The following is a 27,313-nucleotide window of genomic DNA, read 5'->3' as shown; positions in this document are numbered from 1 at the left end:
TTTCCCTCCCCCTGGGACATTTTGGCAACCAAGTGACAACTGTCCCCACTTGTGCAACCCAGGGGGGACCTTCACTCCCCATCTGCATTCCCAGCTGGAAGAACTTCTACACAAAACCCAGCGAGGACAGGACCAGGTGTCCCCCCAGGTCACCAACGCTGCCAGCAGAGGAAGGGCACGGGAAGATCCTGAAGCAAAAAGTGTTAATTTGGAACCCAAATTACTTGGCAGTGTCTCCTGCAAATTCAGGATTTATAGAAGACTGTGTTGCAGCCACCATACAATGACACTTAGACCTATTACTTTTTTGTTTTTTGCTGCATTTAGATTCTTTTAAAGTGATGAAGAGTGCAGGACTTCAGAAATATAAACCTTTCTCTATTAGAAATTGCAAAATTTAGTACTATGACACTATGAAAACTTACAGTACAGTTTATTGATTCTGTGTTAAGATTCAGCACCAATCTGGTGCCTGAACTGTTTCAGAGCTATTTTTGCCTAATTAAGCCTGTGCACAAGGCACCCATGGCTGTACAGGGAGGAGCAGGGCTCATGTTGGCCTGTCAGCCCTGGGACTCTGTGACTGGTTTCTCTGTTTCAAGACAGCATAACTAAAACAAGCCTGTTATGTAAAAGCAAAATAACCTTTATCTTAAAACTTCATTCTGGGTCTTGGACATAGCTCAGTGACATGATCTGCAGAACAACACACCAACCATTCCCACCAGTGTTTGAAGAGGAAACTGAAGGAAAAATCCAAATCCAAGACACTCACTGTTATAGTATCTTTAATTTATCTCATCTTTTACAGAAGTCTGAACAGATTAAAAAGCACCTCCTTTCCCACCACACTCCTTACAGTTGGTAAAATATATTCAATGAGCAAATGTATGTGAACAGCTTGAGGATCTGCATCTTGCAAGGATTTCACAGACCAATCAATCAAAAGCCAAAATTTCTCGTGGTTTTTACAACCTCGCTTTAATACAACGGTAAATCCACTCGGATGGCAAACCTGTGCAGTCCCATCTCCCCAGAACACTTTGCCAACTGCAGCATGGTTAGCAAAGCTAGTTAGCTTTGGCACGGAGCTGTGCTCTCTTGCCTGTGACAGCCTGGAAGCCGGTTTTGATGCTGGCCACGGAGCAGCGGGAGTGGCAGGTCTCGCACTGCAGGAAGTACAACCGCGTGTCCTTCTGCAGGATGGTGTCCGGGGAGCGGCACGTGTGGCAGGTGACATATTCCTCTGCAGGGACAAAGGGCATGCATTGCTCACCACAGGCCTCTAGCTACAACCCAAACTGTCACACACATGTTTGATGAAAAGTCCTTTCGCTAGGATTTTTATCTCCTGAGGAGCAGAGATGTAGGGGGATACAGTATGGGTAAATGAAGGTGGTGTAGAATGTAATCTTATCCCCCAAAGAGTTGCAGCTGAACCAATTACTAAAGATTAGGAACAGGCCTGATCTTAACAGGCCACACCTGTAGCCAGTAAGGACAGTATTATAAAAGAGTGGATTGGTGGGATCAGGAGTCAGATGGTTACTGCAAGGAGCAGGAAGAGTCAGTGCTTAGAGGAGCTGCCTGTGAGAAACACTGAGAAAGTACAAAGCTCTGGTGACATGGAATCCTTGCACTGGCACTGTAACGATAGTGGAACTCTTGATATATAAAACAACACCAAGAGGCCTCAGAAATGCAATGTAAACAAGGCTTATCTGCTGCTGCTGTGGAATGCAACAAGTGCATCTGTGATTGGTCTCATATGGTTGCAGTGTGATGTCAGGGTTTGCCTCAGATATCTCGGGTTTCTCCCTGTAGATTTCTTCCCCAGGTGTGTCAGTCTCCTCTCCTTTCCCTCCCTGACCCCTCCCAGCACTGTCAGTCCTGGTATTCCAGAAGGGCATTGAGTGATTGGCAGAGTCACAGGATGCCCTCTACCCCTGGGGGGCACTGGGCCATCCAGGTGTCCTTTGTCCCTTTGTCCCTCCCCTCCTGTCCCTGCTTGGTGGCTCCTTGCCCCTTCCCTGCCCCTCTCCCCGGGGTTAAAGGAGCAGCAGCCACGGGCTCAGGGAGTTCTGTTGGAGCTGGTGCTGCATTCAGAGGCCTGAGGGCCAGAATAAAGCTCTGGATCCAAAGCCTCCATCAGAACCGACTCCTTTCCTTCACCATGGCCTCAAAGCTTCTCTGCCAGAGGGAAACCTGAGGAGCAGCCCCTGTTATGGGGGGAAGCTCCATCCCAGCACCACCAGAGCTCCTGCAGGCCTGGACCTGTCCCCAGTGCCAACTGCAGCACCCAGGCTGCCAAAAGTGTCTGTGGAGTGAAACACCACACACCCAACCAGCCAAAAGTGTCTGTGGGGTCAAACACCACACACCCAACCAGCCAAAAGTGTCTGTGGGGTCAAACACCACACACCCAGCCAGGCAAAAGTGTCTGTGGGGTGAAACACCACACACCCAGCAGCCAAAAGTGTCTGTGGGGTCAAACACCACACACCCAGCCAGGCAAAAGTGTCTGTGGGGTGAAAACACCACAGTGCCAATATTTGGTTCAGCACCAAGATCCAGACAAGCCCAGGCAGGTCCCATCTGGCTATATTGGTATTTATTCCAATATCATGTGGTTGTTTTTAATTAATGGCCAATCACAGTCCAGCTGTCTCGGACTCTCTGGTCAGTCACAAGATTTTATTATCATTCCATTTCTTTCTATTCCTTGCTAGCCTTCTGATGAAATCCCTTCTTCTATTCTTATAGTACAGTTTTAGCATATAACTTTCTTTTAATATAATATATATCATAAAATAATAAATCAGCCTTCTGAAACATGGAGTCAAGATTCTGATCTCTTCCCTCATCCTGGGACCCCTGTGAACACCAGCACAGCCAAACTGCAGCCACTGGAGTTGTCCTAGGGTGGACAAAGCCCTGGCAGCAGAGCAAGCTGTGCACTGCCAGCTGTGCTCCAAATGCAGGGAGCAGAATGAGGGGCAGAGCCAGGCAGGTGCAGCCCAAGCCTGGCTGCTCCCATGGGCACTGAGGGAATGCAACCCTCTGCAGACTCCAGCTGTGGGCCTGCTGGCACTGCTGCAAAATCCAGCAAAGGTTTTTAGCAGGACAGCCTTGCCCTGATTCCCCTGTGACCTGGCTCCTCAACAAGGCACTGAGCTTCACCACAGCAGGAAGAACTCAGAAAGAAAATCCAGCAATTCTTTTAGGAGCTGCAGAGGCTTTGCCGTTTGCTCTCCATCCAGACTGAATCTGAACTGCTGCATTCTCGTGCAGCCACTGATTTCTGTTCAAGGTCTGTGCTCAAATCCTTCTCACAGCCTGGCCTCTCACCTTCTTGGATACTATTCCTGTGACCTGGGTCCCTGCTGCTGCTGCACAGCTGCCTGCAAATGCAGCTCACAGGGGCTGACTGGGAACACTAAAATCAGCCCTGGTTAACCAAGAGGAGGTTCTGTGTGGTACATTAGGCACTGACACTGTTTTAATGTTAATAACCAGTACAGATTTGCCACTGCTGTTCCCTGAGCTCCTCTGCTGAGGTGTCAGCAGCTCTGGTACTGACACAGCACTAAAGCAGGAGCTTTGTGACACATAACCTGAGTCCTCTCACCAGCTGCGGCACAAAATGTTTTTGGGGATTAAGAAACATTCTTTAACCTCATGCTTACATGATTTCTAAAAGGAACATAAGAGAAAATTCCACTAAGATGTGCACTCAAATCTCCTCTCTTTGTCAACAAGGGACACCAGCATTTATGGAAAATTTATACAGTGCTTTTATAGAATATTTTTCTGATAAATTTTGGAACAAAAAAGGCCTTTGAACAGAGCTTATTTTAACACTGCATCTGTCAATTCATGGGTACAACAGACTGCAAAATCAACAATTACTTTTGTTTTCCACAGTTCTCATCACAGCCAAGATATGAGGCTCAGATGAAAACAAGCAGTTCTCAAATGCTCTGCTCTCCCTGGCATGCTTTGGTGCAGGGCAGAGTACAGCACCTGTATTTGTATTATTCCACAAGAAAGAAAAGCTGTGGCTCCTGAGCCTCCTCTATGGTGGGCACACAGCTGGGCCATACATGGGCATCACAAGGGGCTGAGAGAAATCTGCAGGGGGAAAAGGAGTTCTACTTACTGATATATCTTCTCAAGACATTTTCTATCTGTTTTTGCTGGAATCTTCCTTTGATTACCAGTTGGTTGTTACCATCTATTGAACCACTAATGGAAAAGAAAAAAAATAATTATTTGATTTGCAGGTGTGAAGCATGAAAACAAATCAGGAACAAGAAGCAAGACAAGGATATATTCTTCAAGAAGAGCACAGCCAGAATTGCATTGTAGGGACAAAAAATGAAAAATCCTGAGGTACTTCAGAGCTACCTCCTAGAGGAAGTTTTGCCCAGGCACAACCCTCCCTGTCTGTCTCAGGGGAGTGAACAAGACCATTTCCTTGGATTTGGAGTTTCCCTCTGTGCCTCCTCACTAAAATGTTCTCTCCTCAGTCACCCAGCCCAGCACTGAAGTGCAGGGAACCCTCATGTTCCAGCCCATCTATACAGATCTAACCCCAAAAATGTTATATTTGAGCAGTATCAACCCTAAGCACAAACAGAGCCCAGCAGCCTTACCTTGTACCCAATTCTGCCAACAAAAATGCCAGGAGATGTTTTGGCTGACGATGTAATCTGAAAATAAAAGTAAGGAAATGTTTAACCTTCCCCCTTCAGAGAAATTTGGTATTCATACAGGACTGGCATGGTAAATCCAATTTGAGTCAGAAAGTTTGAAAGGGAGCAGTGTCAGGGGTTTGCACCAAAGAGCACACACACAATTACTGAGGACACAAGGAACCTGAACAGTCCACACAAAAAAACTCCCACTGTCCCCAACTCAAAATTACAGCAACTAGTGAAAAGTCTTCCATTAAAGATTTTTCATTCTTACTGTCCCAACCCCTGAAAAAACATTAGTAGCTACCATTAAAAACTCCCCTTAGTGTTCCAGGTCCTCAGCAGGGTTTCACCAGGCCTGTTTTCTGGCACATTTTTGATACCCATCAGATCTGCATTCACAGAAGTGCTCACAAAGAACAGAGCTGCCTTCACATGGCATAATTAAGACAGATATCACTGCAGAAAACAGTGGGAAAACACTACTGGAGTCCACATCATTTACCAAGAGAACAGTATTTGTAGTCAGCTCTAATTAGAGAGAACTTTTCCCACCCTTCTCCTCGAGGCTTGCACATAAATGTCACTGGTGACATCCAACTTGCCAGAACCCAATGAACTCACCAAGTTTCAGCCACGTATCATTTTTGTAATTTAAGTATAAAATTAGAAATTATCTCAATAAATCATGTTCAGAAATATCTTCTCACAGAGAAATGGAATGAGCTCTCTGACTGAAATAGCTTCCACTCCTGGTTTGCCACAGTCACTGCCAGAAAACTCTACAGGAGCACAGAGCAGTGCATCCATCTGCTCTTCCTGGGAAATCCAAAGGGGAAACTTACAATTTGCAGATATCTGTGAAGTTGACAAAAGACGTTTTCTTGGTCCCTACTCTCACAACCTGCGGGGGCTTCATGACAAATTTCCTCTTCTCTCCAGCCACCATGTCCGGGTTCTTCTCCCGCATGATGTTAAAAACTCTGTTGAGCAACTGCAAAGGAAGGGAGTCCCAGCCACGTGAGCACTGGCCATTCCTCAAAGCACCTCACCTTTACAGCACTCACAGTGAATTGCAGACTACCTTTGCCCAAGAGCATTTCCCCAGCTGTTCTGAACACATTTACAGTGTTCTGATAAATGCAGAATCCCAACACTGCCTCCTCAAGGGTTTGCTCTGCCCATGGCAAAGGTGTTTGAACCAATATTGCCCCACGTGGAAATTACTGTGATAGAAAACATGCCTTGTTAGCTTCTGACCACAAGTCCTTCACTCTGAAGTTAAAAATAGGAGCATAAGGCTCTACTGATGCAGATGAACATGGAAAATATGTTTTAAAAGTCATTACCTCATCATATGTGTAGTCCCTTTCTGAGCCTGCCCACGCAGGTCCTGACTGAAGGCTAAAAGAAATTCCATCATCTTTTTTGCTATCTTCATCCTCAAATGCTGTAAAGAAAGTTTTTGGGATTCATTAAGAAACATTCTTTAACCTCACGTTTACATGATTTCTAAAAGGTACACAGAAAAAAATTCCACTAAGATGTGGACTCAAGTCTTCTCTCTTTGTCAAAAAGGGGCACCAGCACTCATGGGAAATTTATACAGTGCTTTTAGAGAACATTTTTCTGATAAGTTTTGGAACAAAAAAAGGCATTTGGACAGAACATATTCACATACAAGGTGTACTACATTTCACTTTCACCATCTCACTGAGCTAGGCTATACTTGTACCTTCATCCTTCTCCATTATCTCATCTTCATCTGGAAACTTCACATTCTTCTTTTTCTTCTTTTTATTGCCCAGCATGATATCAAGGTCATCTTCAGGTTCTACTGTCTCTGGCACATCCCCTTCAATTTTCAATTCCTGCAAAGAAGCAAGACTGTAGTTTATCCATGTAAACCACAGCCCCCCACAGCAGCAGAAATAACCCCACTGCAGAGGTGAATGCTGCTGACACCCACCACAGCCCTGAAACCCAACAGGTAAGAATGGAATTCCAGCATGTTGAAGAGAGCTCTATACCCTGCACCACTGCCATAAGCAGGGCCAGATTTGCACCTTCTGGCTTAACTTCTGGCTAGCCAGGAACAAGGTCAGACTGCACTTAAAGGCAGCAGCCATCTGAGGACAGGAGGGAACAGAACACCCCTCATGGCAGCACTAAGCAAAGCAAAGCTGTGCTACTCTGATTTATTATCACAATTCTGCACACTGAAAGAACACAGAGCAAGTATTTTGTCCCCTGAGGCAGATCAGAGGAACATTTTCTTCCCCAAAAGGCAGAATCTAAAAAGGAGGTTTATGCATAACATAACATTTCCCTGTCCTCTTGCTCTCTGGGCTTGCCAGTTACACTGACATGTGATACAAAAACACTACTTGGAATAAAACTTGAGAAGAGTAAAAATATCTTGTACAGCTTCTGGAACACAGCACAGTAGCCAATCCTGTCTAAAGAAAACATCAGAGTGAAAACAGATTTCTTGGCAGATATGGGCACTTTATTTGAAGTGCTGGTCCTTAGAGGACTGCTCTGTGTGTGGCTTCTGACATCCAGATATCTCTGTAACCCCAAAAGACAATTAACCTTGAGGTTAATCAGCCCTTCCTACAGACTGCTGAATTACTTGCTCTTTGTGCAGAGCAGGCAGAGTTTTTCCACTTCTGGACAAAAAGCCCAGGCAGGAACAACATGTTCATTAAAAAAAAATGAAAGACATGTAAAGTTTAGTTATGAACTGCACCAAGACACAATGGCAGACTTGAGACACCTCCAGCACTGCCAATCTCAAGAAAATCGAAGCAAAAGAATTTTCAGCCATAGTCAAGTTATGTAAACAAACCTTTACACCTTCTTCTGCTTCATCTATATCAAATATCTTTTTTGTTTTTTTCTTCTTTTTCTTTTGATTGAAGAAGTTTAAATCATCCAAGTCATCTGTTGTATCTAAAAAACAAAACCAAAGCATTGCCTTAAGAAGTGTAACTGTAGAAACAGTTCAGACATTAAGGTTCCTAATTGGCATCTAAATCTTTCAAACATCTCAGTGAGATATGAGCAATGATCTGTAACCACTGTGGATATCCTTCAGGTTTGAAGAGATCACTCCCCTCTGCCCCCAAATACTGCTTTAGTTTCTACACCTTCTAACTGTGTCTTTTGATTCTTTAAATGTTTCATCCTTCTTTCTGCTGTACAAGATAAATTAGTCACTTTTGTCATTAGAGATGCTTGGACAAAAAAGGAGAAGTGCAGGAGGAAGATACAGTTTCTTTAGTCTGCAGCAGGAGCCAATTTAGCAATAAACTGGATTTAAGTTAATGGCCCTCTGAATTAGGTAATCCTGAAATTACATTGGCCTCAATTTAAAAAGCAATATTTTATACACAATCATACACTTACTTCCTGAAAGATTCCAAAGAACACTCTGGTTATCACATTCAGAATTGTCCAAAAACTAGGAACTCCTTTAATGATGTTTCTGTTATTCACACTATTGCTTAATTGTTCAAATGAAAAAGAGCCATAATTGTGGAATTATTGCAACAATTGCACGTGGAAGATTTTAAACTTCACACTATTTTAGAGAGTCTCTTTTCAGTGCCTTACACAAAGGACTGAGTTAGAAAATTGCAAATTCCACAAGCCCCTGGGAGCTTGGTGGTGTCTGTGAACGTGATTCCAAGCAAGAGGGCAAGCTGCCCTCCAGATAGGCAGCAGAGATCACTCACAGATCTCTGAACACACCAAGGCTCTGGTGTTTTACCCTGGGATGCCAAATTCTTGAAACTGGGCTTGTAGTCTCCAAACAGCACCTTTGAGAGTTTATCTACAGGGATTCACTTTACCTTTCTTCCTGCTGTCTTCTTCATCTGCTTCAACATCTTTGTCTTCTGTTGGCTCTGGTTCAACTTCCTTTGTTTCTGATTGCTGAGTCTCTTCTGCTTGTGTGTCTCCTCCTCCTTCCTCATCCAGCATGAAGGGCTTCTTCTTTTTCTTCTTCTTCTTGCTCATAGTAGGATCGAAAATCATCTGGAAAAGTCAAGAGCTCCTTAGCAGTTCAATAATCATCCCCTATTTATTATTTATGACTTTTCCCAAACTGCTCTTCAGCTTCAACCTCAACTGTGTCAATTACAAGGGAAAAGTGACAGAGTTCACGGCATCTGCTACTTTTCCTCTAGTCCAAGTTTCCTGTCACCTATTTATTAGTGCAGCTGAAAATATGTTAAAACTGTGGCTCTCTGACAGACTGGCTACCAGCTCTCTTTTATGACCATTATGGACTCCAATTTTGCAGTAATACAGCACCACTCCACACAGAGGACAATTTAACTCCACCAAAGCATGTGGTCTAATCACATATCACTTCCACTTGTGAGACACATTGATTCCCAGATTTATTCAAGGCAAGATTTGCCAGCACTCTCTTGACAAGAACACTCTGGATGAGGAGGAAACCTAGAAGGGCCTGGGGATACAGCAAGACCTGCATCAGCTCTGAACACTGAAATGGCAAAGGTCTCATCCTTCTCCCTCCCCAGACTGAGAAACTGAACCTCAGACACCAAGTGATTAAAAGCTGTTAATGAGCTCTTTAGCCAGCAAAGCAGCTTAATTCACCTTGTCTGGCTGCGGAGAAGGCACTAACCCCAGACTCACTTTTAACCTACTCATCATCTGCAGACCTGAGGGATTTATTCCAACACATTAAAGCTTTTTGTTTCACTTCAGACAGAAGCTGCCATCCCGGCTGTTGGTCACTTTGTTACACACACCTGCCTGGACTGCCACACCGGAGTTTATATTAATTATACAACCATTCTAGACACTGTCTCCAATGGTCCTTATCCAGTAATGGCTGAATGCTCTCACAGAGCTGTACTTCACCATCATGAGCACCCTCACTCAGGGAAGAGCCAGCCCTTCACCACGGAGCAGCTCTCCAACTTGCAGCCCAGCTACCCCCTGAAGTCTGGTGGTTTCCCTCTCCCCACAACACAACCTTTCCTTCCACTTCTCATTCTCCTACACATGCTGCTCTTGTGATATTCTTCCCATTTTCTGCAATGTACATGTTTCATACAGGCTCTACCAAAAGCATCAAACTGCTTCTGGTGTCTGAAGCACAACATCCCCAAAGCCTGCACATACACGGGGTCCCTGAGGCTTTCAAGCTGCTGAAGTGGGTCTTTAGTTGCACACACTGTGCTGGAATGATCTTCAAAAGAAAGCCAGAGGGCTTTTCTCTGCTGCTTCCATAGATAGTGGTGTGAATCATGCTGCTGCAATGCACAGAAATCAGAGCATGTCCAACTGGTTCCACATCTGCTTCCTCCTGGACCTCCCCAGCCTGCTGGGACAGCAGGAGAGCTGCCTGCATGGCAGTGCACAGCCCTGGGATCCAGCACAAGGGGCTGACTCATTTCCATCAAGACGCTCTGCAAGATTCGGAAGAGGTTTTTATTGTCTCATGTGAAACAAACCTAAGATCATGCCTCAATCAGATGTAACAGCTTCCAAGAAGGAACCACTCCAAATCACTCTTTTTGTGAGGGAAAAGACATCTGAACCAGCATAAAGCATCTCCTGTGAGGGAAAAGACATCTGAACCACCATAAAGCATCTCCTGTGAGGGAAAAGACATCTGAACCACCATAAAGCATCTCCTGTGAGGGAAAAGACCTCTGAACCAGCATAAAGCATCTCTTGTGCCTACAGAGTGTCTGCAGCCTGACCACACAGAGCTGAACACACCAGGACAACTCCTGGATGCAGGAGATTGGTTATCAGCCTCAAACCCACGTGGCCTTGAGCAGGGCCACCCCAGCCAGGCTTCTGCACACCCAGCACCTACTCAGAACATGGCACACTCCCCAACCTGAGGAGGAGGAGGCCTAAGCCTGAAATGTTTTATTTACCAAGGGCCTTTAACAAGCACTCAGCAGGAGCCTTAGGTCACATTTGCTTTAACAAGTCATGACATAAATAAAGCAGCCTGATAACCCAGCTGGTCATGTTCTGGCTTTCTGAGGCAGGTGTTTCCAAACTTTCTTTATTCCTTTTCTCTGCTCAGCACATTGGCTTAGTCTGAACTTTATGACACCACTTAGTGCTGACAAACTACAAAGCTGCAGGTTTTCTACTGAAGGAACCACAGCCCCCAGCACAACCACAACAAACCTGGATGCTTTTCCTGTGTGAAAAAAATTCATAAATTCCTGTGTTGTTCCTGCTCTCAGAGCCAAATTCCCATATGGGGTTTTCTCCTTTGTAGACCACATGGCTCCTTCTCACATCCATCTCCATATACCTGCTCCTTACTTCAAGTGCCTACACAGTCCAAATCCCAATTTACAGAAAATGAGCAAGTGAACAGAGGGGGGGAACAGAATCAAAGTTTCACAGACCAAATGCAACTCAAGAGTGAAGCCAATGAAGCTCTGAACTGCTGTGACAGTGGCAAACAGTAGGGATTCCAACAGAAGTCACAAATAAATCCCATTTCCTTAGTCTGAATAAACACAGGCACGTGTAGGAGGCAGACATCACCCCTGCCCTAATCCAGTCAGTTCAGGTGTCCCTACACTACACTGCCTTATGCCCAGGGTGAGGAGCAAAATTACCAAGACCAAGCAGCACTTAAATTTGTCAAAACACAGCACTCTCCAATATTATTGCCTGAACCTTCACAAAACTGCAGGGTTCAAAGAACTTCTACATCTTCAGTGGGATTATGTAGTTTGTAGGATTTTGAACAAACTGAACAAACATTAACAGACCACTTCTCCCCACAACTGGCCTGTGCTGCCCCTGCTGTGCCCCAGCTCTGGGCAGCACTCAGGGATGCTTCCAGCAATGAGTTTCATTCATACCCAACTCTGAAAACCTAAAGCTAAAGCTCAACACAATGAACTTCTTACCATCTATCCCAGTTTCCAGTGTTAATTTGTCTTCATGTGCCTTCACCCTCCTGGACTTCACAGGCTTTAAAAAGTTTCACCAACTTAACAGCAATATATCAAAGTATTTGGCTCCCAGCAACCAGAGACCCAGAAGTTCTGGAAGGCCCCTGCACTCACTGCACACCAGCCTGAAGAACAGTGCCAGCTCCACTGGGTTATCGGCCATCATCCTTATTCTCTGTCACATAAAGCACCCAGAGGTGCAACTTCACTGTGGATCCCAGGAATCACCTCAATGTCAAATTAATCCACTATGCAAGAAAATCAGTTTTACTCATAGAAACTAAATTCAAAGCAGGACAGTCCATGAACTGCTCCATGGCCCTGTGATCACCTGAGTAAGACAGCACCTGATGCGAGCATTCCTGAGTGCAGAGAACAGCCCAGACATGAGTACTACAGCTCCCATGACACATCTAGGCACAAAAATGCAACGTATTCATTCTAGATGGTAAAGCAGCTGAGTAAGTCAGTCACAGCTACCACTAAAATACGTCCTAATTACAGCAGTTCTCCTTTATGACGCAGGACAAGCCTCTCTGCAAGGCCTGAGTGTTCACTTTGCTCTGAAGGAAACAAACCACACAGGTATTTTAAACAATACCAGAGAGAAGATACAAAGCCAGAAGCAGCCATCTCCTGGATCTGGCCAGAGCAGCTTCTCACGGGCCACACCAGGCTGATGAGCACCTCACACACGGAAAACTTTCCTTTTCCCCATGAGAGCAATGGAAATGAGGCCAGTAAAGCTGCCAACACAGGACATTCACAACAACTGAAAAATTTCTCAGACACGGATGTATAAACTTCCCTGGTAGTGTGCCTAGACAAACACCACCAGATCCGGAAAACGTTTAGTTATCATTTGTCCAGATGTTGCTATTCGGCTCTCAAGGTTAAAACCCGAGCTATTAAAGCTCCAGAAAGCGAGTGCTAACTGCCTAAAGGCTGCGTTTCGCTAAAGAGCGCAGAACACGATGGAGAAGCGGTGGCGGTGCCATCTGCCTCCCTCTCCGGCTGCTCCGCGCCAGGGGCGCCGCCGGCAGCACACCGGGAGCTCCAGGCGAGCTCCAGGCCTTGCCGGGACCCGCGGCCCCAGCACACACCCGCGGGGGCTCCAGGCAAGGAGGGCCCCGCGTCCGGCCCGGCCTGCGCGCCCCGCCCCGCCTCAGCCCCGGCCCGGCGGGACCCCCGCCCGCCCCGGCCCCGGCCCCACGCAGGGCGGAGGCCGCGCTCGCCGCAGGCCTCAGGCCCGGCGCCCACATGGCGGCGGCCCCGGCGCGGCGCAGCGCAGCCCCCGGGCGAGGCCCTCCTGCGGGCGGCGGCGGCCTCGGCGGGTCTCACCTCGTCGCCGGACATGTCTGCGGCGGGGCCGCGGGCCGGAGGTGCCGGGGTCGCTCGGTGCCGCGGGGTCAGTCCGTGCTCGGCTCTTGCATCAGCGCCGCGCGCCCGCCCCGCCCCGCGCCTGCGCGCGCCCGCCGCGCCGCCTCGCGCGACTTGCGGCGTTCCCGCGCTGCGCACGCGCCGGGCGGCGGCGGGAGCGCTGAGGGCGGCGCTGAGGGGCGGGGAGCGGAACGGGACGGGGCGGAACGAAATTCATCTCGAATCGTGTCGTGCTTGCACAGCCCCGGGTCCCAGCGCAGAGTGGGTGCAGGGGGCTATGTGGCCGTAGCTGGTCTAAAATCCCAGCTCATGCAGGGCGATCCCCGAGCACATCGCTCGGGATTGCATCCAGACGGTTCTGGAATGTCTCCAGTGAGGGAGACTCCACACCCTCCCTGGGCAGCGTGTTCACGGTCTCTGCACAGGAAAGAATTTCTTCCTCCTGTCCAGGTGGAACTTCCTGGGCATCAGTCCCTGCCCGTGGCTCTGGTGCCATTGCTGGGCCCCAGGGAGCAGAGCCTGGGCCCTGCTCTGCCCCTCCTGCACACAGGGACAGCCAGGCCTGAGGGCCCCTCTCAGCTGGGGCTCCTCTCCAGGCTGAGCAGCCCCAGCTCCCTCAGCCTTTCCTGGGCACCCAGATGCTCCAGGCCCTTGCTCAGCTCTGCAGCCTCCGCTGGCCCCGCTCCAGGAGCTCCTGTCCCTGCTGTGCTGAGGAGCCAGAGCTGGACCCAGCACTGCAGATGTGCCTCCCAGGGCTGAGCAGAGGGGCTGGATCCCCTCCCTGACCTGCTGGCAATGCTGTTCCCGGTGCTTTCCAGGATCCCAGTGGCCCCCTTGGCCACAAGGACCCACTGCTGGCTCGTGGAGAGTTCCTTTTCCACCAAGACCCCCAGGTCCTTCTCCACAAAGCTGCTTCCCAGCAGGTTGGCCCCAGCCTGTGCAGGTGCCTGGGGCTGTTCCTCCCCAGGTGCAGGACCTTGCTGGATTTCAGAGGGTTCCTCTCTGCCCATCCCCAGCCTGCTGAGATCCCTCTGAGGGGATGCCAGCCCTCATCGGGAGGCATTGCTTGCCTCATCCAAGCCATTGAAGAGCAAGTTCAACAATAGTGGGCCCAGGAGTGAGCCCTGGGGGACACCGCTAATGACAGGCGTCCAGCTGTGCCACTGTTCTCTCTTGGTGTTGGATGTTGGCATTCCCATGCAAGTCTCCTTTGCTTGCTGAGCTTTTCCTGACCTGGCTCTGAACAGAGATCTCCACCATATCCTAAAAGTGAGCCCTTGATGTCTCTAATGGGACATACTGTTGTGAATACCCCATTGTAAGAATATCAAGGGCTTTTTTGTATGTAAGAATGTACATTCTTCTGCTTTTTAATGATGTGAAAAGACCTTTGAAGATCGTGGCTCCTGGGACACAATCAGCTCCTATGGCAGGGAGCCTCTCCTCACTCTTGAATACAGGATCACAGAATCACAGGATCAGTTAGGCTGGAAAAGACCTCTGAGATCATCGAGCCCGAGCTATGAGCCATCACCACAGTGTTAACTAGATCATGGTGCTGAGTGCCACATCCAGTCTTTCCTTATGCACTTCCAGGTGATTCCACCACCTCCCTGGGCAGCCCATTCCTATGCCTAAGCACCGTTTCTGTGAAGAAATTCCTCCTAAATAATTTAAAATAGTTAAAACTATTTAAATAAATAAATAGTTTAAAGCCCCCAGGCAGGTGTCATGTACCAGCTGGAAAAGAGAGCTGACCTTGGTGAGCTTGTGTGGGTACAGGTTGGTTGCTCAGCCTGTGTGATCCTTGGAGCTGGAGACTTGTGGGTGTAGCAAAGGACTCTCAGAGTATCTGGTGCAAGCTCCTTGCTCAGACAGGGGCAGCAGGAACAGGTTCCTCAGGACCTTCTGCTGGGCTTTGAGTATCTCTAAGGATGGGGCCACCACAACTTCTTTGAGCAGCCTGTTCCATCTTCACAATAAAATGCCATTTTTCTAGGTTTAAGCAGAATTTCCTGTATTTCTTCTGCCCCTTCTGTCACGCAGATGAGTCAGGCTCTGTCTTTTATTCACTTCTGAGCACACTGATACAATCCCCCGAGCCTTGTATTTATAGGTTGAATGACCAGGCTCTCTCAGCTTCTCCTCATATCTCAAATCTTCCAAACCCCTTGTCATAAAATCACAGAATGCTTTGGGTAGGCAGGGACCTTAAAAGTCATCTAGTTTGAACCCCCTGCCATGGGTAGGAGCACCTTCCTCATTCCATTTCCCTAATACTACCTAAGAAAAGAGTGTGGCACCAATGAAAACAGCTATTTACCACGAGGTGTTAAAACTCTGCCTCCCAACCAACTCTGACATTTAAAGGTCACCTGTTTCATGCAAGATATAGTGTCAGAGCAGGCAGAGGCATCAGCCCGAACATTGTTACAGGGTTTGTTTTACATTTTAATATTTCCAGACCATTTGGATTCTTGAAGGCACATAACTTCCCATTAGGGGATGTAAACTTATGCACACTCTATCATTTAACTTTGTTATCACCTACAAGAAACATTTTGTCTATTCTTGGTCTTCCTTTCCTCTGCCTTTGCCCCTTGCTTCAGTGGGCAGTGAGGGCCCCCAGCATGCTCTATTAGCAAAGCCATCACTTTGGAGACAAAGCAGGCACCAGGACAGGAGCAGTTTCAGCTTTTCCCAAGATGAATACAATACTTTTTTTGTTAAACCCCTCCATCTCCTGTTGTGATGTTGGCATTTGGGGATTGGTTTGTGGTGAAGGTGCACTTGCTAACATGGGTGAAAAGCATTGGGAAATAAAGGTAAATATTATGTACGTAGATATTAGTATAAAAAGACATGACCGCCCCGTGGGTGGTCAGAGAGTGCCTGTGACTGCTTGCAGATCAGACCTCTGTTGGGCAGACAGAAAATTTTGTAGATAAGAAATAATAAGCAATCTGAAGATCGAAAAGCTGAAGAGTCCAGACTCGTCCTTTGAAACGCGTGCCACCCAAGAACCACCCTACCCGTGTCGGGGCAGAGACAGACAGCCGAACCCGACACCCAGCTTCAAAAGATTACTTTTCTTTCTTGCTTCTGTACCACCCCATTTCCCTGGGTTATTGCCCCACATTTGTGTCTTTTTCACTTGCTCTTGTGTCACAGGGATGCTGCAGATTTTCAGGTACTGCAGGCAGCTCTTCTCTAATCAGAGAGTCACAGAATATCCTGAGGTGGGAGAGACCCTCAGGATCACCCATGGCAGCCCCAGCCCTGGCCAGACACCCCAACAGCCCCAGCCTGGGCATCCCTGGCAGCTCCTGGAGCTCTGGCAGCCTCGGGGCCGTGCCCATTCCCTGGGCAGCCTGGGCAGTGCCAGCACCCTCTGGGGAAGAGCCTTTCCCTGGTATCAGCCTGAGCCTCCCTGGCACAGCCCCAGCCATGCCCTGGGTCCTGTCCCTGGTCACTGGAGAAAATACATTGATCAGACACGTTTGGTGTTGCTGTAACACTGAATGTGGTCTCCCACCAAATTCTTCTTTCCTTCTTTTGCTGCAGACTTTTGCTTTGATATTTCTGTCATGAGCCTGTCTGCTCTGGAATGCTTTTCCTTGGCATGAAGCCAGAGCACATGGAGTGTTGATGGCTGTGCCTGCACTGCCCCAACACCTTCCTTCACTGCCCAGGGCTTGCCTAGACCAGCCTCCTGTCCTGAGACAGGATAATGATATTTTTGTATCCTTCCCAGTTATGTGTGTCTATGCTCTTCTAAAAAAACCACCATGGACAGAGATTCCCTCCACAGCCTCTTCAAGTGCCTGACAACAAAATTTCTTCCCCCTTCTTGCTGTGAGTTAACCCAGTGGCTGTTGCAGTGTCCCTGAGGACACTTCAGCTCAGTGTTCCCTGTGTGATAACCCACAGGCCTTTGGAATATCACTGTGCCCCTTCTTGTCTTGCCTTCATTTTCAAAACATGCAAATCCAGCCCCTCCAACCATTTTGTTCTCGATTCCATTGCTGTCTCCTGCACCTCACTTAAGGTCCATATTCCTACAGCTCAGTGCCCAGTTCTGAGCATAGCACTTCCATCACATTCCTAGGCAGTATCAGACCAACTCAGATAATTCCCTAATGCCTCATCCATAACATACCTATTAACACATTCTAGAATGAAATTCTCTGTTTTCTTCATCAGTAATACTTGGACAATGTGTTTTATTGATGACAAATACCCTGAGATACTCAATGATCAAAAATCCTGAGATTCCCTTCAGCTGGGCTGCCTAGTGAATAACATGTAACATAATGTTGTGCATGATACATGGAAAACCTCAGGAGAAAAGGAGCAGCCAGGAGTGCTGGGCTGGGGATTCTCCACACAGACAACAAAATACTGTCTCTGTAGCTCCTGGTTGTAGTCCCACAACATGAAAGCACACCTGGAAGATCACCTTATATTGATTTTTCCCCTTCCCATTCCAACAGATTGTTCAGGATACAGGACTGCCCTGTTCTTTATTTTTCCTTGCTTTTCTTGTGAATTAATTAAGTTCCTGAAGTGGAAGAGTGCTGGTGCATTAGTTGCTAATTAGTTGTTAACAATTACATTTTGCCAAGACCTGGTGGAACTTGTGTCTTTGATATTTTGGGAAAAAAATCCTGCATAAATTTTGGTAAGAAAAGCACAGTCTGGGTTAAAGAGCTTGTAGAAACACACAGAATGACAGATTTACTCTACATTTTTTCTTATTTTATTGAAGAGCAACAGTTGTGACAATGAGGAGGAGGCGTATGAGCCAGCAGATCAAGCAGATCTTGTATGAGCAGCAGATCAAGTAGATCTTTAACTTCAGTGACTAAAGCTCAGATCCTTACAGCTCAGAATCTGAGTGCAATACAATACTGTGCAGTTACCCAAGTTACAGGGACGAGCAGTCACAGTCTGGGAGGAAGAAACTTCAAATGCAACCTTGAATTCGGGGCAATGGCACAGTGCAAATCCCAGTCATGGGAAAAACCCTTGTGGAGGTTGTGAGCGTGTTTTTGAGTATTACCCAGCCCTCCAAACAAATTTCTCATGGGTTTGCCTGGCTGAATTCTGAGCCCTGCTCTTGGGCTCACTGTGATGCTGAAGCCAGACTGTGCCATGGTACTAAAACCTGAAGACATCACATCTGTTTGAAGCAGGCTAAACTTCAAATTACACACCTGAACTGAGGTTATGGAATCATATTCAGCCTGAGGAAGAGTCCAGGGAGACCTAAGAGCCCCTTCCAGTACCTAAAGGGGCTCCAGGAGAGCTGGGGAGGCACTTGGGACCAGGATCTGGAGTGCCAGGACAAGGAGCAATGGTTTCCCACTGCCAGAGGGCAGGGTTAGACGGGATATTGGGAAGGAACAAGTGGTGAGGCCCTGGCACCTGGAAGCTGTGGCTGCCGCATCCCTGGAAGTGTCCCAAGGCCAGATTGGATGAGCTTGAAGCAGCCTGGGATAGTGGAAAGTGTCCCTGGCAGGGAATGGAACGAGATGGGCTTTAAGGTTCCTTGCCACTTAAACCGTTCTGGAATTCTGCGATCCCTGTGGGTCGTGAGTGGGAAGAGCCATGGGCACAGCAGTCATCCCACAGGGCCGCGCCTCGGAGCGCTCCCGGCCCCGGGGCTCCGCGTGGGCTCCGATCCGTGAGGGGATCCCGAGGGAAGGCCGCGCCCGCCGCCGCCAGAGGGCGCCCGCGCTCAGCAGCCCGGCCCGTTGTGGCGGGAGCGGGGCCGGCCCTGCCCGGGCGGGACACCGGGACACCGGGACACCGGGATTCGGGATTCCCTGCGCCAGTCCCGGGGAATACCCGCGGCAGTGCCCCACCCTGCCCTGCCCGAGCACCGACACCGGCGTTCGGGACTCCCGGGGAATGCCCGGGGCAGCGCCGCGGAGCCCCGCAGAGCCCGGACGCGGCAGCCTGAGCCCAGCAACCCAGGGGTTTCCCCCTTTCTCCTGCACCTCGTTTGGAAAGGGGATAAGTGGAGGCACAGTCGCTCGTGGTACAGCTCAGAGCACTATTTTTTCCAGAATATTGGAAGATCAGGCAGCTCTCAGTTCAAATTGGCCAGAAACAGTGAATCCAGAGGTTTATGGTTGACACCGCTGGTGCATTCCTTGCAAAGGGAAGTTTAAACACACCACCCGCTATTTCAGAAGAAGAGGGGAAGGCAGGACTTTGTTCTTCTCCTGACTGTCTCCAGCTCTTTGCTATAATTTGAACATGGTGTTTGCAGGCATCTTCAACAGTTACTGAACAAACCAGGTACTCAAAATTCACTGAAAACTGTAGGTGTAGAGAGCTGAACTTCCCCTCTGTCACAGCTCAGTTTGCTAAACTTTCTGCCTGGACAGACATAGAGAGTGTCCTTTGAAGTGAATGCTTTGTCCAGTGTGTGAGAAATGCTCACGTTGGGAACTGTAGCCTTTAACATGTAACTTTTATAATCGGATTTCTGCCAGCCTGCTTTGGTAGCCACGGTGCAGAGTCTGTCCAGGAGCTCCCTGGAGCTCTAATGCACAGGTTGTTCCTGTTTATTGTTCTGCTTGATAAAAATCACAGAAAAACCCATTTGAGAGTAAAATAATATGCAGACAGAGCTTTTGATAGGTACCCTTTCCAATACAGATTAAAAAAAAGAAAGAGAAAGAGAAAGAGAAAGAGAAAGAGAAAGAGAAAGAGAAAGAGAAAGAGAAAAAACATCTTTGGGTATTAAAAAAGCCAGGAAAATGAACAGAGAACTTGGACAAGCTCTACGTGTGGTTGAGAAAGAGCAGGTGAGACTGGGTTGGTCCTGGAACCAAGAACAAGATTGATGTTCAGTCCCTCCTGCACACGAGGAACAGAGGATTCTGCCTTTGTACATAACCAAAACTGCACCATTGTTCCCTGTCTCCATCAGCCTTTTCTCCTCTCACAGAAAACAGGTGCAAGACTCACATTTGTAGAGGCATCACTTTTTTCACTGGAGACTTTCCTTCCCTTGAAGGCTAATTGAGATCAAAAGCACTCAAAGCACTGCTGTAGTTCTTGACTCACACCTCATTAAGGAAAAATCGTCACTAGCTTTGGTCCAGGCCCACCCTGTGTACACAACATTTTAATTGCATCCATTTAAGCAGGGAGTAAATCCTGACTGAATGGCCAGGAAGCACTCTGTTCCAGGTCTATATGACAGAAAAGTGCACGTGGATAAAAATATCAAAGATGTGCCTAGGAATGAGGTACAAGAGCATAAAAAACCTTTTCCCAATCTGATGGAAATGCCACCTTGTCTTGGTTTCCAAAGCCAGGTGTCTGCTAAGGAAGGCAGGAGCCTCCTCTGAAATGGAAAATGCAAACCCCCTCCCTCTGAATTATTATAATTTTGAAATTAAGGGGCTCTCAGGCAATGACATGGGAGTAGGAATAACAGTTTTTTATTAGGGAAGAAAATAAAAATAAAAAACAAATGCAGCAATACAAACCAACCCTGCCAGAGTGAGAGCAGGCCCTGTCCCCTGTGTGTCAGGGGGTGGCACAGCCCCATCCCATGGGGGCTCAGCCCTCCTGCAGTGCCAGCTGTGGCTCTGCTGGAGCAGGGATCCTGCACAAGGGGGGAGTTTTCCTCTGCAGCTCCAGGGCTGCTGGAGATGGGCCTGGGCTCCCTCTGGCCATGCAGGGCAGCAGAAGCTGCTCCTCTGGCAATGCCCTGGGCAAAGGCTGCTGTGCTGTGCCAGGCTCACATTGGATCCAGGTAGGAATGCTTGGCTCCTCCCCTGGGCGCAGCATCTCCCCATGGGATGCTGGAATTGGATCAGCCCTGCAGGGACACTCAGTGGCCATGGACAGCAGAGATCTCCTGCAGGGAGGATTGGCTGTGGCAGAGATCAAGAAAAAACTGCCCCAAGAACAGCAGAGAACTGCCCCAGCTCTGACACATGGGGACAGAGCACACAGCCCTAAATCATATCTTGCAACCCAGGACAGGGCTGTTGGCTCCAGGAGAAAAATCAGGGGGATGGGTACAAGTTCTGCTCAGTCTTTTTCTGATTAGCACGTTATTGTGCAAGGTAGGAAAGAATTGCAAACCCTGGAGCAGTCAGCTGGGTTAAGGGACACTGTGCAACTCACCTACTTTTGTAAATGGGATTTCTGTACTGTTGTGGTTGGAAAATGGAGGCTCAGTGGTTTTTGTACACAGTGATAAGAAAAATGAAAAGTTTTATTCTGGGCATATCATGGCCTTGCTCACAGGGATGCAAATATTGCTTCCAATATCTTGAAGTTGCTGGCCTGAAAATTAACTTTTTTTTCATCATTCTGACAGTAAGGATCTTCTTTGATTCTGTGAATTATTTTAAAAGGAAAAAGAAATAATATTTGGTTCTTTGATCTTATTTTCAAGTGGTAATGTCATGGAAGCAAGCTGGAAATGCCTTTCCTTGACAGGGAGAGGAAACTGTTCAGTCCAGAAAGTTGGTGTATTTGGTAAATTTGAAAGCCTTGCCTCAGTGGTGACAGCAGAGCCACAGAGAGCATTCAGTAAATTACAAAGGAGCTGATTTGGTTCGTGAGGGGGGATGGTTTCATTAGTCACACGTTTTGATAGATTCCAGAGCCATGGGTGAGCAAAAAACACTTTTAAGATTCCCAGCATCACAGCATCTCACACAGACCTCTGGCTTCACACACACCTCAGCTGGCCTGGGAGCACGGAATGCTGTCCCTCTGAGGCTGCTGGTGCCCCTGGAAAGCCAGGAGAGGATCTGCCAGAGATGTTTTGTGGGGCTGCACAGATGTTGTGGCGGTTCCTGGGCTGGAATCCTCCTCCCACAATGCTCTTTACAGCACTGGCCTTTTGGAATGTGGAGCCAGAAGGAAACACTTGGAAACACTTGCTGACACTTTGCCTCAGGCTCTGAGAAGATATCAAGTGCCCAATTGCCATTAATTTCTCACTTGAATATCACTGGAGCACACATGGGGGCTGTGCAGCCCCTGCACAGGGTACCCCAGTGCTCAGCCTTCCTTAGGAACAAACTCTGAAAAGGGGCAATTTTAAAACAAGATGTAAGGATTTTTTCCATTATGCAGAATTCAGATAGATCTGAGCGACAGGTGGAGATGCTAAAAATAAGAAAAACAGCTTTGTAAAACAGGCAGAAGATTCAGTTATGCAGTGAAACGGTATAAATGTGTCTTAGATGAATATCAGACAGGGTTTTCTCTACAAACAATAATATTTTTAGCCTGTTAGCTTCATGGAATTGCCTTTCAAATCCTAACTTCAGGCCAACCTGTCTTCAAGGCACTACAAATTTTTGCAAGCTCTGTTGGGCCAAGAATGCTGCTTCTGTATCTTAGGAGCAGTTTGAAAAGAAATGCACAAAGATTGTTTATAGTGTGAGCATGCAGGCACAACTATCATTAAAACCATACTCAGAAAAATAACACTTGATTTGCTCCAGATGCAGGTGAGTTGCTGGACCTAGTGCTTTACAAGATGCTGATCCTGGGAGCTGAGGGTGATTTCAGTGCCTGTTGTCACCAGAGAGCCAGAAGTCTGCAGGATCCAAATGGCTGGGAGTTTAAACCTGAGCCTGTACTTGTGCACAAAAGCAAAAAAAGATCATAGAATGCTTTGGGTAAGAAGGGACCTTAAATCTCATCTCTCTCCAATGCCCAAGATTTCCCATAGGAAATCTTTTCCATAAGGATAACCATGGCTGTGTTTGCTGTGCTAAGAGCACCTTTGGCAGAACCAACAGCACCAAATACACCAGGGAAACCTCACAGGGTGTTCAGGGCACTTGAACACATCTAGATCTGCTGGACCTCCAGTGGTGGGCAGCTCCTACAGCTGGGACCTGTAGGGACAAGCCAGCTGCAGCAGGGAGAGGGAATTCCAAAGGCAGCCTCATGTGTCCCTCCCTCCTCTTCAAAGGCTCTCACAGCAGCAGGTTCTGGGCTTTCAGCTCAGTGACTGGGGCTTTTACAGAATGGAAAAACAAAACTGGCTCCCAGCTCCATGCTTGAAGGAAATCTGAATCCCTACAGGGCAAGAACGCTCCCTTTTCCTCCTCTGCGCTGTCTAGTGTGTGTACAATCCTGAATCAGCCCTGCTTCTCTGCAGCAGCTGATGTTCTGTTCCAGCAAGGGACATGGCAAGGGAGTGGTGCTCTGGCTGCTGCTGCTCTCTTCAGTCTCTGCAGGTGGTGGGCAGCTGCAGAGAAAATATTCTGTGTTACAGCAATGAGCCAAACAGAAATGGATTAGCGGTCACAGACCAACAGATTGCTCAGAAACAAACAAATGAACAAACAAAAAAGAGGTTAAGACAAACAGAACTGACACCCTCTAAAGCAAAAAAAAAAAAAAAAAGAAAAAAAAGAAAAATCCAGAAAATCAACCAGTCAATCCAAAACCTAACAGCAACAACAAAAAAACCCCCCAAACAAACAGCAACAAAACCCCATAAAACACCAATCAAACAAACAAACAAAAAAGAAAGAAAAAGAGAAAAAAAGGTAGCAATTAGCCTTATCCTGGTGGCCACTGGAGCAGGGGAGGAGCCCCTTCCTGGGGTCTGTGGGATACACAGTAAAAGGAAGAGCAAAGGCTGCAAATAGCCCAGGGTTTCTGCCCACCTGTCTAATGGGGCTTGTCTTTGAACTGCAAATACAAATCTAAGTACAAGTTGGTTCCCAGCTCTGGGTTTGAACATAAAGGCCCAGAAAAGAAAGGCATTAAGTGGAAAAGGGAAGCAGGCACCCCTTCTGATCTAACAGTAGCACCATCATCTTCACAGTGAGCTGTCTAGAAAACTCTGGACTCCCAAAGAGTAATTTCAGTATAAGTATTTCCCATAATATTATGCTTTCCCATAAGTATTTCTTTCATGGTAAGAGAGCCATGATATTCCTAACATGTTAACATCTGCCTTGGTATGGAATACTTTTGTTTATATTGAAACAAGTGAGAAAGAAAACAAAAGTCAGGAGCCCAAGTTGCAGAAGTGAAAACCATATTTCTTGTCCAGACACCTTGATCTCTAAATCATCTGAAGACAGGGGCAAAGCAGCTGAAATGTGCCTGGAAATTTATGAAGCATTGCCTCATACACAGCTGCTTTGTTGCCCTCATACACTATACTCTCATTTGGCTGCATTTTCCACCCCACACAATAGATTTTAATTTTCAGTTGGGTGTTGGCATCAGATATGAGATACAAGATTTATCCATGCCCATCTACATCTTGAAAAGGTTTAAGCTATTCAGTTGCTAAAATATGCTCTAAGAGCACATTTTAAGAGCTGGGAGGTTTGCACAGTTTGGAGGCCTCTAGCAGCACCCTTGAGGGCATCTTTCATTTTTGCTGACTTCCTAAATGAGGATGCAACAGTCAAGGCCAAGGCTGGACCCAAGTCCTGCAGGAAGATGATGTTTACTTGAAACACTCAAGTGATTTAGTCCAGGAGGCTGGTTTGAATCATGCCCTGGTGAAGGGGCAGATTTTGGCTCAGTGGAGGAAGATTGTTCATTCTATGATGAAACCCTTTCTGCAGAGAAGCCCCTTTGGAGACAGCCTGACTTTCAGAAGTTCCAGCATGACTGTTTTAGCATTTCCTCCCTGGCCTGTGAGCCCCACATCTTTGTAGCAGTATTGGGAAGGGATTTTACTCCCTTTCTGTAAAATCCCTTTCTACATGCCTCTTCCCCCTCAAAAATTACCCAGAGTTGGGAACCCTGTGCACTAAAGCATCTTGGACCATCTCACTTCAATTCTATTGCCTGTCAGAACAAACCCCATCTTTGCCATGGCTGACACTGGGCTTGTGCCCATTGTTCTGCTCTGGATTACACACTGCTCCCAAAACACAGGCTGCAGAGCCCAGGGATCCTGATGTTTAGCACTTCCCTGCCTTTTGCAGCTGCTTCTCTTTGGCAACCCTTGTGGACACAACTCAAGTGATTTTCTGAGCTTGGTGCCACAGTTCACGTGGACAGGGCAAGCTCAGATTTGTGCTGTAACTCAGGGCACTGGGTGGAAGGTGAGGGACAGCCCAGCCAGGGAGCCATTGGGAAGGAGTTGTCTGAGGGGGACAGAAGCTCCTGCTGTCCCTTCTGCACAGGGGGAGCTGAGAATCCTTCATTTGTTGCAAGATTTCTCCAATAACTGACTCAAGTCCCTTGCAGTAAGCAGTCTGCCATCCCAAAGTTACTTCACTTTGTTGCCAGGAGGGGAGAAAATCTAATTCACTGCCTATTGTTATCCCTGCCTTTTTCTAGGAAAAACAGACTGTCCTGTGTCTAGATCAAATCTATGAGTTATTATTGTGCAGCAGTGGCAAAGCCAAACTATGGTAAACAGCAAGGAACAGAAACCCAGGACAGAGATAAATCCAGCCCATAAAGTCATGTTTAGCTCATCCACTCACTGGTGACTTGGAGATTTCTTCTGGCCCTGACTCTCGCCTTTCCTTTCTGTTTTAAGCACAATCTGGAGCTCTCCCCACCTGTTGGGACCCAGCACATTCCTCTGGCTGCCCTGGGTGACTCGAGACCCTGGCAGGGGGCTCAGAGACCTTGGCACGGAGTCAAAGACACCCATGCCTTTGATTTTAACCCATGGAAACAATTACCAGCCTTGTGTGAAGATTTACAAGCCACAAGAGTTTGAGTAGAATGATGGTTAATTTGTCACTGGGTGAAAAAGTAGAATTATGGGGTTTTAGAATGGGGGTTCAAGAGGCAAGATGGAGGGATCTGGGCGTGTCCTGTCCTCCTTCTTCTTCTTAGCCTTCATCTTCTGCTGTGATGGTGGCACTTTTGGATTGGTTTGGAGACAAACTGTCTAACATAGGAGACAGGTATTGGAAAATTATTGTAAATAAAGTACACCCAGTTTTTAGTATAAAAAGCCAACACCACCTCAAGGGCAGGGACTGTGCCACAACCTGACCTGCTGGACAGATCTCAGCAGGTCAGAGAAAGAATGGAACAGATAAGAAAAAATAAACTACCTTGAAAAGCAGAACCGACTAATCTCAACTTCTTCTTTGGTCACAGGGCTGGGAAAAAAGAGACTTTCTAACACCTCAGGGTCATCTCAACCACAGAAACCTGAGACTCACCCCCAGAGATGAATGAGCATGTGGTGGGCTGGCCCTGGCTGGACACCAGATGCCACCAAGCCTCTGGGAAAGGCCTGAGCCAGCACACACATGGAGCAATCCATGAGGTCATTCCTTAGGCTCATTCCCTCATGTCCATGGCTCTTTCACAGCATGGGCTCTGGAAGTATACCAGGAAGACAATTCCTGCCCTGAGAGATGTAGGAAGAAATCTGTGGAGTCACCCCAACCATTTTCTCTTTGGGGATGCATCCTGTGCTTGCAGTCATGTGTTTTATCCAGGCCTGCTCCACAGGGCATAAATCCTGGAATGGAGCAGCAGTTTACCTGCCTGCTCTACCTGAAGTGGTGTTAAAAAAGTTCTGACAATTGCTGTAATTTTTAATACACCGTGAAATTTAGAAAACCCAGATCAAGACTTATATTCTTTCTGAACAAGTAACAGCAGAAAGACTCTTCCTGGAAAATCTAGAACAAGGCCTCTTAATATCAGAAAATAAAAAATCCTCTTTTACAGTGATAATTGAAGCCATTTGTTGCAAGAAACCTGAACCTGAAATGAAAGTAGAAATAACATCCTGATCATATACTTCATTGGAGAATTTCAGCTTGCAGACAGGAAGCAAATACTTTCTACAACTCAAACTAATAGCAGGTTTCCTGAAAAATATAGCTGCTTTCCACACAGTTGCCATCGAGAACTATTTTTAAACCTCACTATGAAAAATTGCAGCTCAGTGTTGTTTTACAGGAGAACTGAGAATTCCCAGTGAGTGGTATTCATCATCTGGTAATGAAATAAATTTTTTTACCAAGGAACATTTTTCACTCTTTTTGTTGTCATCTTTGGTCTCACCAGACAACTTTTTGCTATAGCTTAAATGCATCTAGTATGTGGTTTTAATGAGATTTATGTGCAACTTGGGATCCTTAGGAAAAAAAAATATGATGTAGTGATGCCTCAGGTTTTAGCGTTTATATTTTTCAGATTCTGTGCTGCTTTAGTGTGTGGGTCTGGGCTTCATATGATGGGATGCTGAGCTCTCTGCACAGAGCAGGGAGACAAAACAATTCCTGCTCCAGCTGGGCACCAAGGACAAAT

The 27,313-nt window shown here is 47.2% G+C and overlaps 1 protein-coding gene across 1 annotated transcript; it reads right to left on the bottom strand.

Annotated features, from left to right (window-relative positions):
• Positions 1 to 771: 771 nt before the first annotated feature.
• EIF2S2 (eukaryotic translation initiation factor 2 subunit beta) lies at positions 772 to 13,141 on the bottom strand. Its single transcript, XM_066561701.1, has 9 exons — positions 13,016 to 13,141; positions 8,555 to 8,738; positions 7,549 to 7,652; positions 6,433 to 6,568; positions 6,047 to 6,147; positions 5,543 to 5,691; positions 4,656 to 4,712; positions 4,160 to 4,245; positions 772 to 1,246 (listed from the first exon to the last, which is right to left on the bottom strand). The coding sequence occupies exons 1-9, from the start codon at positions 13,028 to 13,030 to the stop codon at positions 1,071 to 1,073; spliced, it is 1,008 nt and encodes a 335-aa protein (XP_066417798.1). The 5' UTR covers positions 13,031 to 13,141; the 3' UTR covers positions 772 to 1,070.
• Between the last annotated feature and the right edge of the window lie 14,172 nt (positions 13,142 to 27,313).

This window comes from Molothrus aeneus, chromosome 17 (genome assembly GCF_037042795.1).
Source record: "Molothrus aeneus isolate 106 chromosome 17, BPBGC_Maene_1.0, whole genome shotgun sequence".
Lineage (NCBI taxonomy): Eukaryota > Metazoa > Chordata > Aves > Passeriformes > Icteridae > Molothrus > Molothrus aeneus.
Note: the sequence above shows the minus strand (reverse complement) of the source record. Positions and strands in the feature narration are given on the sequence as shown.